The 20,374-nt window shown below is 30.8% G+C and overlaps 1 protein-coding gene across 1 annotated transcript in view; it reads right to left on the bottom strand.

Annotated features, from left to right (window-relative positions):
* The window catches only part of LOC134710392 (inositol-trisphosphate 3-kinase B-like), a 35,584-nt gene extending 19,683 nt beyond the window's left edge, over positions 1–15,901 (bottom strand). The window contains exons 1-2 of the mRNA XM_063570746.1: positions 15,863–15,901; positions 10,684–11,709 (exon numbers count right to left, since the gene is read on the bottom strand). Coding sequence (XP_063426816.1) covers positions 10,684–11,709; positions 15,863–15,886 — 1,050 coding nt within the window. The 5' untranslated portion in view covers positions 15,887–15,901. The remainder of the gene's footprint in view (positions 1–10,683; positions 11,710–15,862) is intronic.
* Positions 15,902–20,374: the final 4,473 nt, after the last annotated feature.

Raw genomic sequence — 20,374 nt, forward strand, 5'->3', positions numbered from 1 at the left:
CCCCTAATTTCTTTAACTGTTGGGACCTAAACTCCCAAAATCAATACCAACCTTCCTTTTATGGTCATAAACATTGTGTTTAAATTTCATTATTTTCTATTTACTTAAACTAAAGTTATTGTGCGAAAACCAAGAATAATGCTTATTTAGGCCCTTTTTGGCCCCTAATTCCTACACTATTGAAACCAAAACTCCCAAAATCAATCCCAACCTTTCTATTGTGGTCATAAACCTTGTGTCAAAATTTCATAGATTTCTATTAACTTAAACTAAAGTTATAGTGCGAAAACCAAGAAAATGCTTATTTGGGCCCTTTTTGGCCCCTTATTCCTAAAATGTTGGGACCAAAACTCCCAAAATCAATACCAACCTTCCTTTTGTGGTCATAAACCTTGTGATAAAATTTTATAGATTTATATTCACTTTTACTCAAGTTAGAGTACGAAAACGATGACGACGACGACGACGACGACGACGACGACGACAACGTGATAGCAATATAAGACGAAAATTTTTTCAAAATTTGCGGTCGTATAAAAACTGCATAAATTCTAAACCAAAACAAAATACAAACAGCTATCTGTTGCACAATTTAGACATTTACACTGTAAAATAAAGAGTTTGCCATGACTTATCTCAAATTTTACATTTTTTTTTTTTATCATACTTTTGTATTAAATAAAAGTTTTATGCTTTTTGTAGCTTTCTTATTGAAGCGTCACATCTCCTTTAACTCTGATGACATATACCATCTAGTATAATTTCAGTTTTTATGGTAATAAATTTATTTCACTTTTTATAAGGTAGATAATTTAATTACTTCACATATATGTAGATTTTCAACAATGTTAAATGACATTTTTTTCTGAATGAGGTATTTTGCCAGTGGTATATTAATGACTTCATGCAAGCCCAAATCCAAACAGACATGCCAATGTGGTCTTTTTGTGTATCATTAATCTTCTACTAGTAATAACCAGGAAATAGTTATAGGATAAACTAATGAAATTCAATTTGCTAAACAACTTGCCTAAGATTGATTTGAAAAGTTTGACCCTTTTGCTCTTTTAATGACCAAATATGGTCCTTGCCATCAGAAACATTATCAAATTGTCATTGTCTAGAGAAACAGTTTTATTAACCTAAGTGTCCCCCATTTTTTCCTATAATTTTGTGTAAAATGTTCATACTATGACGTCACTAAACTGGTAATTTGTCAAAAAGATATGCCAACAGCATTGTAATCATTTAACAAAGTTAAATATTTCCATTTAAAATTCTTAGTAGACTTTTGTTAATTTTTAACGTTGTTTACATTAGATACAGATAACAATTCTTTCTTTTAAATTATCTAAATTTATTCCTCATAAAAATACTATTAATGTTACATTCAGTACTGCTTATGTTCAGTTTTAGCTGAATTAATTCAAAGGTTGTCTGTCTTATACGACTCTGACAATGCCATGAGGAACTTTTAATAATTCCTCATTGACTAATATAACAGGACTTTTTCCAAGTGACAGTGTTTTTTTCAGAATCACATACAGACAGTTATTAAAATTTTGAACTTCCTGCACTAATTTTGATCCCTTCAGTACAACAATTATTCCTAAAAGCAAAAAACTGACAAAAAGGTTCATTTCCATAAAACTGTCCATCAATGATTGAAGGCTATATGGTGACTGTTTGATTTCTTTGTCGCCAACTGAAAGTTTCAGTGTGAAAAATGTAAACTTATCTGACCTCAATATATATGCACATTGAAGGACAAATATAATTACTGACTGTACATTTAGACCTGATAAGGAAACATCAAAGGATATGATCTATTACATACATCTCTGATATTCTGTATGTCATCTTGGTCTGACACCCACAATACATGCCAGTCCTAACGTTTACACATGTTATGTCTGTAACACAATTGTTTAGCTTCAATTTTTCAAATTCATAACATTCTACTATAAAAAAAGTCACATTTATGTACTTGTCTCGATTTTGCTGATGTAATATGATATTATTTACTATAATGATATTATATATGAAGTTCTTTGCCAATAAACACTTTACAAAAAAAAAATCACATTCATTTCAGTATGTACGAGTCATCTTCGAAGTAATAGCTACATGGGTCCTTATGTTTTATAGATTCTGGGAGACTTAGATAAATGTTAGATATTTCTTAATACCATATACCATTAGGGTTGTAGGTACAACTAGGCCACAAAACTTGCAGACCCAGAGAACTATAGTTGAAGAATTATGGAGAGGATCAATCCGTCCCAGTTGTTCTAAAATCAAACAGCTCATGATCATCTTATCTAGGATGTTACCAATCTATAACCAGTAAGATTGCTGGTGGGAAATAAAACATGGGAAAAAGTGTCACATGATCATATCTGTCAACACAGAGAATGAATATTTGAGGATGTTACTAAGACAGGAAAAACAACAATGATTTAGAAGAGTTCCCTGTGAATATGAGAAACTCCAAATAATTCTAAACTCCTTAATAATATGTACAAAAAAACATCCCCAAAATTGTGTATATATACTAACCATTAGAACCTTTCACCAAAGATTTTGCAAATTCAAAGATATTTATTCTGATACTTAGTTAATATAAGAACTCAGAAGGTGGGTTTTAGACCTATTAATGCTGTACATCTGCTGTAACTTTATTGAATAGGACCATTTGTTGGATGCAATTTTTTATCTTATTTTATAAACATCATTGCTTAGACATTTAGCTAAGTTAAAGGCAGACTTAAATTCAAATGACATCATTACATAGGTTTGCCAGTTTCAACCCAAATGCAATGCCCAGTATTTTATTGTAGGACAAAGTCTTATATAAAATTAAGTTATGTAAATTGCAGTATAAACTAATCAAATACATTTATTTAGTCAAAATTTTACATATTTGTCAACAAAAATCTAGAAATGAAGCATTATAAATATTTGAAATTTTCCCATATTTTTATTACATGATTTGAGGGAATTTACAAGAAGATGTTACTTGTGTAGGTGTTTCATTTTGCAATAAATTCAAGCTTATGAGGGCGTATGAACTTCATACAAGACGTGCTCTGAATTTAAACATGAAATACAAGTAATACCTCAGCTTAATAGTACATATTTCCAACATTATGCATGATCATACATGTATATAATATATTTCAGATCTGTAGCTGAGATGTCTCTAAGGGGGGGGGGGGGTATTTGTAGTCGTGATGCCCTCAAAATTCAACCTGATTCAACTACATGTATAAAAGTTTATATTTATATCTTTTTTTTTATAGGGGATGCTTTTCTAAACACCCTGTAATCCCCCTGGCTGCTGTTGTGAATTTGTACATGCTTTTACTATATAAAATGTACCTTAAAACCCTATACTTTTACTTCTTATCTTGCTTTTATTTTCATTTATTTTGAATCCTACCCACTTTATTTTTAGATTTAATAGTATTATTTATAGAAGGTTGAATTAATGATAGGGCATTACTGTATTGCAGGGTTGACATTAATATAATTGTGTACTGATATAGAACTAATGGAGACTGAACTATTTAAGTTCTACAAATTGTACTACATGGCCTAAATGTAGGTAATAATGACATTTCTTTTATGGGCAGTCTTTCAGGAGACACAAGTGAGGTGGAGTAATTGGGCCAAACCATGCACAAAACAAAGTGCCCAAATCCTAAACAAATCATCACATCTGCATAATGAAGCTATTATTATCCATACATCTATACTTTAATCTTTAGTACAATGTTATATCTATTTCCTCAGGTTAAAGTTTGAACAATCAAGTTTTGATCTCGGCAAAAATATACAACCCTTTATGTACTGATTCGTGTTTACATTTTGATAAATTGAAAATTTGCAATTTATCTTTACAATATATCTATTGACATAATGAAACTCTTGAAAAAGATGGCCTTATTCATATCATCAGGATTTTATTGGTATTATTAAATTCTTCACCGATAAAATGATGCTTGTATGATTAAATATAGTTATTGAGTTTCTACGTCATTTGGTCTCTAGTGAAGAGTTCTATCATTGGCAATCTTACCCAACTTCTTATTTTTATACATGCATTAGTAAAGTAAGATCTGGTCTTATGTAAACAGAATTAAAAGTAACATCATTAAAATACAGAACTGAATTTTATTGAGATGACATGTAGAATGCCAATCAGAAAGTCTATTATTAGGACCACTTGATTGTTAAGCTTAACTTAACCTTTCATGATAAAAGGGAAACATGCTTATTTCCTTAATGAGGCAACAACCTATTACAACAATATATAAAAACAATTGAAAAACAACTTGTAAAATGTAAAAATAAGGCTAAAAGTTCATTAACCAAAACCTTAATCTTTGCAAAAGTATTCATGTACATCTACTTAGCAATTCAAGAAATATTTATGGCAAGGTGGTCCTGCAAAAAGGGGCGAGGGTGTAAACCAAAAAATCTTAGTAAAATTTTTACTAAATGTTCAGAATGCGATGAAGTCCATATATATATACTAGTACTATAAGCTATGTGATCTTTTGTCATGTAATTTTGAACTGCATAGAAGGTAACCTCTAGATTTAAACAAACAGTACATACATTCGTATAACTGACAATATTTTTGAGTTATTTTTGTGTATACTCCTTTTTTCTAAAACCTGAATAGTCTTTTTTTTGTCAAATTTTGAGATATTAGTTAACCTGGATGGGAGGTTGATACATAGAATTTATGACGACCTCATAGCATACTTAAAAAATACTTGATTTAGTTCCAATTTTTCTGTTTGGTAAACAAATATAAAGGTATATAATAAAAATAAATTTACACAGTTTTTAGAAAGGTTTAAAACTTATTTATTTTCATTTAATTATAAAGAAAAGCAGTCAACTGTAATGGACTTGTTAAAATTATTAAAGCTAAAGGCCAAAAACCTTAAAAATTTAATCAAAACAATTTTATGCTTTGGTTATTAAATCTATAATTTTAGTAAGTTGTTGTCATTCACAAAATTTAAATGTATAACTCTAAAATGCAGGTATATCCAGGTAAAAATCTGTGTGCAGGTGGTAAAAACTCTTTTATGGGTGATCAAAAGCCTAAAAATATCAACATTTATACTGACAAAATTTTGGTTCACATGTCAGATATTGTAGGAGGACATTATGTAAATAAAAATATCAGTAACACCACACAATTTTAACATGTACTTTTAACAGGACGTACAATGCTCAATACATGATCAATGTACAAAAATATAAACAAATACATTTGTTTGTACTTGGACATAAAACCCTTCATGTATAAAATCATACAATGTACGACCAATTGTGTTCTTATTCATTTGTATATATGCAATAAATATAATATTTGTATTGAAAACCAGTCATGAATCATAATGTTTACAATAAAATCCTAATATACTTGTATAAAGTTTATTATAAATATTTCCTGTTTAAAAAAAAATTGAACAAAAAATGATGTGTGTGTGCATACATATTTGAATGGTATTTAAATAATCCATAACGGAACAAAAAAGATAATTACCCTAGATATAACTGGTTTTGGTGGAACTTCTGTATTCTCCAGCATACAATCATCACATTCACATGGAGGGGGTTCTGAAGTTGTGAAAAAGTCCTCTTCACCATTAAAAGTTTGTGTAGGGTTGTTATTATTAATTGTAACTTCCACTCCATCACTTAAACTTTTTTCCGAACTGTTGTGATTAATATCTGATAAGTTCTCCATATTATCCTCTGTCATTGTTGGATTAACAAAAGCTGAGTTATTACTGTGAGATAGTACAGCTTTACCTTCCATAGTTGACCCACATATGTTGGCGGTGTGGGAGTGAGTTTTACCTGAACTGCTAATCGTTTGTTGATTGACTTGATCCCTCAGGTTATTTGTACTTCTCACTTCAGTTACCTGGTTAAAATTAGCAATGATACGCCTTCCTACTCCAGGTTGCCTCCAAGGAGAACTGTGATAACAGTTTGATGGGTGAACAGTATTAAACACATGTCTTCCTTCATTCACATTATTATTGTCACTTTTAACTATTCTCACTGGACACTTAACACAATTATCCAATGACTGGTCAGTTGATTGTAAACTTTTGTTTATACTACTGGTAGTATGAGCATCAGCCTCTATCTCATCTAGATCTGGTTCAATGACTTCACCATGTGCCTTGACATCCAACTTGTCACCTATGGGATGTATTTCCTCAGTCATTTCAATGATAGGCACGAAATCTCCTAAATCTGGTTCCACATCGCTGACCAATGAAATGGCTTTCGTTGTTGACCCTGGTGACATTAACCAGATTGACCGCTTCAAACCATCTATATCTTCAAATATCTTATGTACTAATAGATCCTGCAGTGTTTCCTGTCCTTTATCTAGACGACTAGTCTTTATATTTTGACCAGGTCTCGTTTGTGCGTGACAGCACTTGCAAAGATCATATCTTTCATTCATCATTTAAAAATAATTACGCATTGTTACAAATTTTTTAACAAAGGCTCTTGAGTCTACCTTGTGCGATTATATTAATTTGTAGCTTCTTAAATAGGTTTAAACCCTTATGGATCATATAACGCTAAAATATTTGTACAAAAGGAAAAGAAATGTTCTACTTAAGGCTTCAATTAATGTATTGTTTTCTTTCAACAGATTATGTGTTAAAAATTCAGTACACATTATTTCTGTAATATAAACTTGTACATGTGCATAACATGACAATATCATTGTAATTTAAATAAGTTGAGAAACTCCTACACTTCCTAGCTTGGTGTGAACATCTTAACATCGAATTACATAAGTGGAGTATGAACACAAAAAAATGGGCTTAAGTTATAATACAAAAGTGTTCCAAAAAGAATTTAAAGGAGAGGTAGCGAACTTGTCTCATTTTCCTCATCAATACGTACATGCTATCCAATTATTCTTTTCAAGAAAGCCATGATTTTTCAAGGACATTCTGTTTAAAATTGTTACACTTGCTGTGTTTATTTCTTGATTTAAACAATTAGAGTGAATTTTCAGTCTTAATTACCGGTAAATATGAATAAATGCAAGATTTATTCATTTTCAAATGTTCTTATTTAAAATGCTTTTCCATGTACCTTTTGATTGATAGTTGTAAATAATTAGGTCAAAAGTAGGTCAACCATGTCTGAACTCATATGCAACTGTATAAACTGATTATAATACAATTATAATCCAAATACTAAAATATGCATCAATTATAATTAGGAACAAAGGCTGAAAAAAGACAAATTAAATAATAAAATAAAATTTTCTTAATCATTTAGATCTTAATCTAAGAAAAAGTAGGTCAGTTACGAGGGATGAATCTTTACAATCATATGAAACATCAAATTAAAAAAAAGTATGCAATGAACTTTACTGTGAGTCTTCTTGTTAGAATTTCAGCAACCCCACATTGCAAGTGTGAGTAGAAAACCGTGAGAGGGAAACCGTGATGAGAGAAAAGGTAAACACACATGGAGTGAAGATAGTGTAGGTGTTAATTGGTTCAGTGAAAAATAAAATAAAACACCACATCATTTAACAACTGTTATGACAAAGTTTAAGTAACAAAAGAAAACATATAGAAAAAAAAGAAAAAAATCTTCATTGCTGTATCAACTCACTTACATTTGAACATGCTCTGTGATTATGAGTAGAATGTTTATCAGGGTCACAATTGTTTTACTCCTGTATCTATATATAACCCTGAAAGTTTATAAGCACCAAAATGTGTTAAAACAATTAACAAATGAAATATTTTCTGTTGTTTAAATGTACATTATATATAGATTTTTAATAACTGTAAAAAAATGCACAAAGGACATAATTTAGTATATATCCATGCGTAAGTTCATTAATTTGTTAAACAGAGTTGTTTCATATGACTTTATAAATACTTAGTTATGTATTACACAACCGTAAACTGTAAATTAGACAAATTTAACAAATGAAAGCAATAAAAAAAACTACCAATTTGTCTTGCTTAAATTGAACTATCGAGTTCACTTTTTGAGCTAACAATATAAATAGCCAGTATGTTCATCAGCTGGAAAGTCAGACAAAAACTGAAACTAATAATGTTCAGAATGAACCCGATAAACTTTTGTTTTCAATGGTCTAATGGTTCAGTATGTTTAGTGAAGAAGAGTTTTATACAAGTTTTCACAAAATGGAAAATAATGAAGAGAATGATGGACAAGAAAGGCCAAGGGAGGTAATTAGCTCTCACTGGCATATATGGGGCAAGTGAAAAGAAAAGGCTACAGTAGCAACTATAATTTTCCCTCCAAAAACACAGGAAGTTTCAAGAGTTATCTCCACCTAAACCAGATCATTTTATTTTTTTAATAACTTATTCTGATAACTAAATTGAATATAATAATATCCCTAATTGAATATATAATATCCATGTAAGTATTGCTAATTGATTTGAAGATTTACCCATAGGCACTTTGAAATTGTTTAAAGCATCATCCCCAATATTTTACAAACTGAATCTATGTGTTATATGATTAGGACCCTTACAGATGAGGATGTATTTTTGGGATAGAGGAAGTGTTATATGTCTAAAATCCCTTTTACTGAAATAATTAAGGAGACTTCAAATTCTTTCTTTAGCCTACAACTAATGTTTAACCCCAGAACCTACTCCTCGAAACTTACTGAATCTGCCTATCAGATTAATATTTCAACATATAAATACCAGCTTTGTTTAATACATTCATTATGACCTTTCATTTGATGAACATTATATATATGCTATCTAAAACCTTTTACATACACATCAGAACACTTAGGATTTTTTTGGCTGTAGCATAATATAATTATACAGAGTAGACAATGTTACAAAATACATAGTAGGCACGTAGGTTTTCTTCAAATTATGATATTTTTTTAAGTACTGTCAAGTATCATGAATGTGTACAGTTTTTTTAATACAAAAAAAATGTATGTAACCTGCAATTTTGTTAAAATTGTAAAAATGCCTAGCAAAATGTACAATAAAGTTAACTGATGCATAAAAGTAAGGTCAGCATATTAACCAAAAAAACACTTTTTTTTATATTGGCCCTTAAGTAATCATACAATATCAGATATCTCTAACAATTATTCATTGACTTTATCATTGTTAATACATGTAATATAATAATATAAATCTTAAATACACTCATTATTCAAATCCATGTCAAAAATATACATGTACACATGCATGTTCTACACAAAGAGAACTGCTGAACCAACGCCTACTATACATGTCACAGTACAGAATATGTGTGTTTTTCTTTTAGTTAAATCTGGTTACATCATGTACAAATGATGTAGTACATGTATCATGAAAGTAATATTGTCACATCTGACCCACATACATTTGTTAAAGGTACATGTACAGCATGTAAATGCTTTCATTTGGATTCAGAGGAGTCTGAGAATACAAATAAACAGTTTAAATATTATCAGAAAAGACAGCTGACACTGTTCAAAGCTTAACTACCAATCATTTACTACGATGTTACAACAAATGTATACTGATATGCAACAAATATAAAAAAGAAGATGTGGTATATATACATTTGTAAAAGAGATATTGTTAAAATAAAAATAACAACATACACTTACAAACCAAATTTTACCAGATACATGTAATATCTATCTAAATTATATGGAAGGGCATGGAGAAAGTCCCATTTATGCAATCAAGCTCAAAATGACAAACTTTACATAGGTATGTACATGTATCTACATGTAAGTTGTAACTAAAGTATATATACTGTACAATGTGTATGTGGACAAATGTACATACATGTTTGTGTGTACATATATGTATTTTGGGTTTTGCCCGTTTGCTATTTGTAGTAATTATATATCAATAGAACTAGTATAACTATTTGGGATACTGGTTTTGTAACAGTATGTACTAATTATAAATTTGATGTAAGGTGCATAAGTCACAAAAAGTTTTGGCGGTTTTTACGGGTGGTTGTTTTAAATGTATTAGTATCGAAGGTGCTCACAGTTACATCGAATTAAAGTTGGTCACATTGGTATATATGCAGTTGCTGCTATGTTTGTTGTACGGACAGGCGTTGGAGGTACTGGCTGAGGAAATAGAAACGATGCGAAAGAGGAACAATGTCATGTAAAATGTATTAATATATTGTTTCAATCGAAGAAATACATGTATGTACTAAAGTAAAATAAAATATTGTATCGCAAGAGCAAATAAGATGTTACTGCAAGCAACTGCTCCTATATATAAATATATCTGTGTTGTCTTGTTTATAGCCTATATATAGCTATTGAATTTAGAGATTAAATACTTTAAATTCGGACGAGCAGGGCAAGGGAGAATTTCAAATAATATATATGCATGTACATTTGTACTTGCTTTAGCTCTCCAAGATGTTTGTGATCTGTAAATACTCTTTGTTTCAATATGTAGATAAATAAACTGTACGAATAAAATAGAAGCTCAAGATATTGTATGTCATATTGCCAATGAGACTTGTCTCCACTAGAGAATGAGGTAAAAGTTAACATGACTATAGGTCACCTTCAAATAAACTGTATCCAATTGTGACCATTACATGTATATTACAATAAGTTAAATACATTAAACTTACTTTTCTAGCTGGTTTAAGTTCTTGAATTTCTTCTGTTGGCTCATCAAAATCTGTCAGATCTGTTAATGAAGTACTAGAATTTGACCTACTTCCAGAAATTATACTGGAATTGGAATATGGCCTGGAATCGTCTGAGTCTACAGAAAGTTGTCTATCTAAGTGTAAATGACCTTCATTTGTTTGTTCACTAATAAGATCCTTAATGTTACAATGCACTTGATCTTTTGCACATGGTCCACTATGGTCACTCACAACAACAGCTGGAACATCCACATTTTTGCAAAATGTCTGAAAGTCTACGCCACTTTCTGTTGATAACTGCTGATGCGGCTTTCTATAATTGTCTTTAAACCAGTCCACACATTGTGACGAGTTTGTATCCTGATAATCAGACTGAGGTTCTTCGTCTGGAGTAAGTAAATCAACAGCTGAGTCAGCATTACTTGATCGATTGCTACATATACTGCCATTGCTGTTCCGAGGACTTAGTAATAAGTGTGAAATTGGTTTAAGTTCTGTGTCAAAATTCAACCACACAGGTTCAGTATTGTCCTCTTCTCTCAAATAAAACATGTTGTCCTTTGGTCGAGTATGTTCTGAGGTCACACAAGATTCACGGTGTCTATTATGTTTATTGTTATCATCATCGTCCTCATCAACACATTGACATGAACTGATAGTTTCTGTAGGATTGTGAAATATTGCACGATGTTTGAATGAATTTAATGTTTCCAACTCTTTACTTGATCCTGATGCTGATTCAGTCTTTGCTGAATCTTCCGTCGGCCATTTTCTCTGCTTCTCTGGGATAATTTGACTGTCATTAACATTACACTGGAAGGGATGTTTTGGCATATTTGATAAATGGGCACTATTAATGTCTGTAAAAAGATGGCTTCTATCAAGTAAATATTGACTAGATTTATCGGTTCGCTGGTCAGAAATGGTACAGATCTTTAAGTCCGTTGGTGGACTTGTCTCTCTCTTCTTTTCCTCCATTTTGACAACACAATCTCCATTTCTTATCTGTAAAACAGGAAAAATTTTAAATACATCAAAGCTAAAGGAAGTGTCAATATATATAAGTATATAGATATCCTTGTATATATCATATATGTATATAAATATATCATTTTTATTGTAGCATCTGAAATGACATTTGCAATTTGTGACATTCTTTAACATATATTTATAAGATAAAATGTAATATAATCAGGACATATTGGCTTCTGTGGGACAGTTTTACAACTTGATATTTCTTGCAATAATCAATACCAGTAAATGTACATGGGTCTTATCTAGAAAAAAATGGACAGAAACAATTTTTATTTTTTATTTGTAGCTGCTTTGCTCAATTTCTAGAAGTATGGACTGTTTAAATTGATTAATGTAATCGAAACTATTAAAATTGATTTACATAAAATAAATTATCCTGCTGACACATGTATTAATATTCCTTTATACATATTATACATTTGTTCTTACATTTTGTTCTTACAAACTTTGAATTTTTTTTGGTATGTCAGAAGCTGATTTAATTTGTGCCAGTTTTAGAAACAAAGTAAAAATGACACTAACAACATAACTTATCTTCCTTGTTTTCATTCTCATCTTTAAATTAAATCTTTCTCATATAGTTAAATAAAAATACAGGAAATACAAAATAAATATAATATCCACTTCCTGCTGTTGTGAATTTGTAAAAATACTTTACATGTACATGTATCTGTGCATGTAATAACTAATAACCTTTAGTGAACAAGCTTCCATACCCCACTCTTTCCCTATTCCGCAGAACTAAAGTTTAATTTTTTTAGTAAGTATGACCTTGACCATTGAGGTATGGACCTCAAATTAAATACAGATTCTCTGGTCATTTCATGTGACTAGATATCCAAGATAGGTTGCAATCCCTTATGAAGTATTTAATTTAGCAACCAGAAACCACTTTTCTGTCCTTTTTTTTCAGTAAGAACAATGTTTGTATAATGATTGTTACCCTGTGGATATGGTAGCCTCAGAATCAAAAGATATATAGTATAAATTGAGTTAGCATCTGGAAATGAAAAAAAGACTGAATTATGGTTCAAACACCAAACATTTCTGTGTAATTTCATTCTCATTTTTCTATATCCTTTAGGCCCCATATTATTCTCTAATCCTTTGAGCCTTTATCATTCTGCATCCACTTATTTACTTACTCCCTAGTTCTCTTCTCTCAATCCTTATATATTTTTTTTAATTCACAATGAAGACTTACTTCCCAAATTCTCAATATATAATTGATTAGGCTTTCCATCTCACATCTATCATTTATCATTCCTTAAGGCTATATCTCTCTGTCTATGTCATATTAAAACGAAATATTTTATGAAGTAAAGACAAAATTCTGGATGATCAAAACAAAATACTTAAAAAAAACTAAGAAAACTATAAACTTTCAATTTAAATCATGACATTGATAATAAATTTAAACCTTACCATGCTTGGAATGTTTCAGTCCAAAACATCAGACAACTTTACACCAGATATGATATATATGTCAAACAAACATCAAATTAAAACACTAAATACATTTGTAGTGTCACTGATTGAATATAGGTACTAATGACGAAAAACATGATCATGTATATATATAGAACATAATATTATAAAAAAAATCAGTGTAAAAATATTCAACGAGGGGATTTTTCTCACATCAATTATCATAAGTTCATCGTTCCATAAGTTTGTGAGCGTGACTTTTGAGTATGCTACAACTTATCAAATCCCACATCAAATTACAAGTGTTTTTTTTTATAAAGAATATTACATTAAAAAAATATTTAAATTCAACAAGCAATTTTTATCTCCACAGGAGCTGATCATACTTGATCTTCCCAACTTATTATTACTGGGGGTAAACTACCTTGTATAGCAACTTCAATTTCTATTGTTATTCAAGGTTTTCACAGGAAAAATATTTGATCAGTCGGATAAAAGTTCAATGTACACATAAAGTAAATATAAATTCTGCACAGAGATTTGGGATGTTTCTGTACACATAAAGTTAATCTAAATTCTGTACAGAGATTGCAGATGAAACATCCCTATCTTCACATTTGCCAAAGGGTACATGTAGCATTTATTATGAAAACAATAAGATTAGATGAAGAGCTACCATTCCATCAATGAGACAGCAACACCATAAAAGCTGTAAAACAACAAGATGTCAACAAACTTCACGTCATCAACAATAGATATGTTTCTATACAATTTGTAAAATTCAAAATTGGATTTTGTCTACAGTACAAGTTGTGAGTAAATTTATCAGACACTGCTAAATGTCTACCATGAACCCCATGCAATCCAGAACCTGATTTTGAAATGATGCTTAATACTGTAAATGTCTTTCTGTTAAGATTCTAAGAAACTCTAGAAAGAGTTGCAAATACAAAACATGTACCCCGGGATATAGCAAAGTTCACATACATGTTTGCTAAGTGAAGTGCTGAAAATAATTAAACAGCAGGCATTCAGAGAGTATTGCATGTCAATACAGTCCTACTGGTACAAAATTTATTGTATTGGATCAAAATGCTTATTTGATCTATAACTTGTCATGATGTTAACTATATACAATAACAAATATTAAATCAATTTTTTCAAGCATGAAGAAAAAAAGTGGGGAAAAATTGAATTCCAGAAACTGAGAAACTGATAGACAGATGGACAGAATGCAAAGCTTAAGTCTCCTTCTATAACGTTGGTAGGGGACAAAAAAGACCAAAATAGGAGCAACTTTAATGAGGAGATTCTAAGAAATTTAAATAAATACAATTAAATATGGATTCCAGAAAAGCAGCTGATAAAATTTGTAAATATGACAGTGACTGACTGCAGTGTGTGGATATGACACTGGAGTGTGTGGTTATTACACTGCAGTGTGTGATTATGACACTGCAGTTGTGGTTATGACACTGTAGTGTGAGGATATGACACACCATTACAGCAGTTTGTGGTTATGACTAAACATTCTGAGGATATATATGACACAGCAGTGTGTGGATATGAAACTGAAATGTGTAGATATGACACTACATAGTATGTGAATATGACAAAGGTCCAATTCTTTTAAAATAAAAACAATTAAAAGGAGAAATGAAACAGATTTATGAATTTTGAATGTCCTCTTAAGTATCTCCCACCTCTTTCTCACAATGTCTACATAATACAATTACTTTTTTTACTAGTATTGTAAATTCTAATTAATGTGGTAAATACAAATATCATTTCAGTCATACAATAGAAACTGTTTACCATAGATTGATAATGTATTGAACATTAAAAAAATTAAAAAAATAAATAAAAAAAGAACTTTTAGATTTTCATATTAGCATATATATCTCAAATTTGATAAGAAAATTAACCTTAAAACTAGATGTGTCAAAGCGACACGAATGGCCCTTTCACAAAAAGTTGAAAAATCTGCAATTTCAATGTAAGCACATGTGGACACAAACATGTAGTCTCACATACCAAAAATCAGCTCAAAATCTGGAGACGTATAGAAAAAAATTCCATATAAATTTTCAATAATTTATCAAAGTCTAAGAATAAGCAGAGCGGACGAAACTTAAATTTGATCTGTAACTCATCATGGTTAACTCACATACCAAAAATCAGCACAATATCTGAAGGCGTTTAGAAAAAAAGTTCGTATAATTGTGATTTTCAACAATTTCTCAAAGTCCAAAGCCTGTAATTTGGACAAAAATTAGTGAAGCTGTATGAAACATAAACTTGATCTGTAACTCATCATGGTTAACTCACATACCAAAAATCAGCACAATATCTGAAGGCGTTTAGAAAAAAACTCTGTATAATGGTTTGTTGCGGAATGTTGGAATGACAGAATTATGGAATTTCGGAAGGACGGACAAGGGTAAAACTATATGGCTCCGACAACTTCGTTGCGGGGCCATAAAAATGTAAATTCAAAATCGCAATGATCTCTTAATTTAAAGTAACTTCAGAAATAATTTTGATGTCTTTAACAATGCACAAAATTTAGACTGAGAGTTGTTTTGAATCAGAAAAAAAAATCATATGCCTATTACTTGTAATATATAAGTCTAAAATATTCTTTATCTTATTTCTGATAGCAAACAAATTCTTATAAATTTCTGATTTGACTTACCAGTGTGACTTGGAACATCAACATGTAATCCTTGTATTTGTAACATGTTATTAACAAAAAATTAAAAGATAGATTTCACTTTTATATAAACAACAAAAGAAACGTCATATCACAACAGTGTTAATTTTCTTGATGTCAATATGACGTAAACTTACAGCATTAAACCCCAATATTGCCAACTGAAATTTAATTGACCTTTTCGTCTTTTGCATTTTAAAGGTTAAAATATATAATTTTAAACTTTAACCATAGGGAAAAGTTGCAAGGTGTTATCAAAAATATTAGGTTAACTGTTACCAATTTTGGAAAGTAAGGAGGATTATTGAATTAAATGGGGAGAGATCCGTTTGTGCCAAAAATGCGTCCTTTTGCGCCACAACTTTTTTTCTCCAATGCTACATTTGCGCCACCGTGTTTTAAAATTACATGGTATCATTTGCGCCAAAAATAGAGCATACTTTTGCGCCAGTTGGAAGAAAAATGACTTCCCTCCATCTTTATTCGGACTTCTTACTGCTACTATATTGGTACTTCCTTATTTAATGTATGTAGTAGCTTGTTACTTCACTTTATTGTCAAAAAAGACAAACACTGAAGGATGAAATACATAAAACAGTTCATGATAATTACTTGTGGAATGCTTCTGCTCCATTACTAATACGTGTTGCGGTAAATAGAGTTTCAGCCCATACAGATGGTGGGAGCAAAGCACTGTGCCATCAACGTATGTAGCTAAAACGTCATCAGCAAAGGTTATATTTTCTTCTGTTTTGGCATATCTTGTATTACATATTCAGCAAAGAAATAAGTTTTCTTCTCTCTCTGTACATGAACTGTCTACTGCATTTCAAGTCATTTCTCTGCTTATGCTCATCTTCATGTTGAAATATCTCCGATCATATGATACTTTTTAAGCCAAAAATCAGAATAAATATTTATCATTAATATTTATGATGGATGTATGTGTACATGTAATTTGGCGCAAATGAGTTCCGATTATTAGCGCAAATGATACATTTTGGAAAACAAAATTTGGCGCAAATGATATCCCTGAAAAACAATAATTGGCGCAAAAGGACTGCTGCCATTAAATGAATCTGTGATGATTCAGGATACCAAGAGATGATAATACATGTAGTATGTTCCAAATTTAACAATTTGTACAAGACTTAAATAATTAAAAAAAAAAGTGACTTTATGATGAAGAATAACAATATAAGCTCCATTTCTTTAGGGTTTTGTGAAGGTCATGGAGGGATTTTGTTATAAACAACGAATTATTTGAATCTGAAATAATTTTGAATTCTGGAAAATTGAATAGAAATGCATGATGAAAACTAACCTAACTAAATAGGGTTAGTCATGCAGGCATGGCTAAAGTTCATTTTACTTTCACTATCATTTCAGTATGAACTAACTAACTGCCCTTAGTCATGAGTGCATGGCTAACCCTATTTAGTTGGGTTAGTTTTCATCATAAATTTGTCATCAATTTTCCAGAATTCAAAATTATTCCAGATTCAAATAATTCCTTGTTTATAATAATTGCATGTTACCTGACCATACACTAACTTTTCCTTCGAATGAATGTTCTACATGTATCAAGCTTAATTGTCATCAATTGAAGACCCATCCTACCCAAAGTTACAACATAATAAAACAAAAAATCTGTAAATTTGCATTGAAAAACAGTCTTTTTGGGTTATCCTCTTTATTGTTGTCAAATGTTTTTATTTCCTTCTAATCTTCTAACTTTTATCTTCATACCTGTACACACAGTATAACTATTCAAATTTATCAGCAAGTGAGAAAAGGGGGATAACTCTAACTTCTTTCACAACTTATCTTCATTATAGTTTATTATCTGAATTTGAGTTTTGCAAAAGTGTGCTTACTTGTCTTTAGGCCATTTATAGTTCGTTGAACATATAAATTCTTGGTTTGTACACTAGTATACATGCATGTTAAAATAAAATTCACGAAACTTGGTATCACATAAATAAATAATTAAATTTATTAAAAAAATTTAAAAAAATTGTTCCAAGCTACTTTTAAAAGTTTTCAAATTTGAATACTGCCATTCTTATTAATTCTATAACCTTTGAAATCAAAGTGGACTCTACCGCATCACTGCTACTGTTACTATAATTTTATTCAGTATATTATTGATAACTGTCAAATTTTGGTGGATTATTTTTTTTGAACATTTATGTTACAAAATCATATACATTTCGTAGTTTATTGGAGCCCCCTGTTAGTGATTGAGTACATAGTCTAAGTAGATCAACTACATGTATCAATAGCCTCTCAACACTGAGCTTGTTAGTCAAATCCAGCACATGGCATGTCTTCAATCTTAATTGACTTCGATTGTCATTTTCAGTTTCCTACCGAAGGTCATGGTATATATCTTGTTTTGAACTCTGGCTTCCCCCACCACCACAATATGTGGAATAAAACACAAATCAATCAATATATACATGTACATGTAGTTTACTCAATAAAGATTTAGCAATAAATTGGACATGTGTCCATGGGCTACAGTTGAAACCCTTGCATGCATATGTCTTAAAGGGACATAACTCAAGAATTGTAAAACAAGGGGCTCTCAAGAGTCTGAATCGCTCACCTTAATTTTTTTGGTTAAATCTCTCATCAATGATTATTTTGGCTTTTCAATTTATTTAAATGTTCTTTGAATCGTCCTATTTTCTTCAAAAGCAAGAAAAAAAAATCATTTTCTCCTATGTTCTATTTTAGCCATAGGAGCTATTTTTCTTGACATACAAAGAAATAAAATATAAAATGTATACTAGATACCCTGAAACTCATTTAGCCTAAGTTTGGCTGAAATTGATACAGCAGTTTCAAAGGAGAAGATTTTTTAAAGAAGTCAACATGATGAACAAATTGTGAAAATGTCTTTAAAGGGCAATAACTCATTAAGGGGTCAATTGACAATTTTGGTCATATTGACTTATTTGTAGATCTTACTTTGCTTAACATTTTTGCTATCAACAGTTTATCTGTATCTATAATAATATTCAAGATAATAACCAAAAACTGCAAAATTTCTTTAAAATCATCAATTCGGCTGAAAATTTCAGGACAGGTAGACCTTGACCTTATAAATACTTTAACTTTCTTGTCTTATTTGCTCTAAATGCTGGAGTTTTTGAGATATAAGCGGATATAAGCCAAAAACTGCATTTTAACCTGTGTTCTTTTTTAGCCATGACGGCCATGTTTTTTGACGAAATAGAAAATAAAACACGAACTTTATTTTAAACACCCTACTGATCATTCAGTTGAAGTTTGGTTGAATTTGGTTGAGTAGTTTTAGAGGAGAAGATCTTTTAAAGTTAGCACATATGATGAACAAATTGTGAAAAATTGTCATTAAAGGACAATAACCCCTTAAGGTCATATTAACTTATTTGTAGATCTTACTTTGCTGATCATTTTTGCGGTTTACAGTTTATCTTTATCTATAATAATATTCAAGATAATGACCAAAAACTGCAAAATTTCCTTAAAATAACCAATTAAGTGGCAGCAACTCAACAATGGGTTGTTTGATTCATCTGAAAATTTCAGGGCTGATAAATCTTGACCATTTTTTTCCATGTCAGATTTGCTCTAAATGCTTTCGTTTTTGAGATATAAGCCAAAAACTGCATTTGACCCCTATGTTCTATTTTTAGCAATGGCAGCCATGTTTGTTGATAGATCAAAACTTTGGATACAATTTATAAACTAGATACCCTAAGGAACATCAGTTAAAGTTTGGAAGTATTTGGCCAAGTAGTTTCAGAGGAGAAGATTCTTGAAATAGTTTACGACGACAGACGACGGCGACGACAGATGACGGACAACGACGGACGCCAAGTGATGGCCTAAGCTCATAAATTGCTACCAAAATTCTTACTCAATCTGACTTTTGTGGTAATAAGCATTGTGTATAAGTTTCATAACATTTGGTTGAGGCAGGCTATACTTTTAGGACCTTTTGGATAATAGCTATAAGCTTTGGATTTCAAATATTTTAGCCACTAGCATCTAGAGAGTCATGTATTGTCAAAATGCGCATCTGGTGCAGAAAAATTGTACAGCTAATGTTATTACTACCACTGGGTCGATCATCATCTCTCACTCACTCACTCACTCTGCTGGTGGACTGTTAGTCCCCATGGGTATCACCAGCCCAGTTTGAAAATACAGATTTTTTGTGATATTTAAAATTGCTGTTACCAAGTGTCAGAAATTATTATAAATTAAGGAACGTATCTCCCTCATGCAAAGCTCTGATTCCTTTCACGGATTATTATTGGCTATACTTATTGGACCTTTTGGATTTTAGCACTTCATTTTTTATATAAACTTTGGATTTCGAATATTTTGGCCACGAGCATCACTGAAGAGACATGTGTTGTCGAAATGCACACCTGGTGCAAGAAAATTGGTACTGTACATGTTTATGTTATTAAGTTAGAAAACAGAAACCAGTGGATT

Source organism: Mytilus trossulus, chromosome 3 (genome assembly GCF_036588685.1).
Source record: "Mytilus trossulus isolate FHL-02 chromosome 3, PNRI_Mtr1.1.1.hap1, whole genome shotgun sequence".
In the NCBI taxonomy this organism is placed as follows: domain Eukaryota; kingdom Metazoa; phylum Mollusca; class Bivalvia; order Mytilida; family Mytilidae; genus Mytilus; species Mytilus trossulus.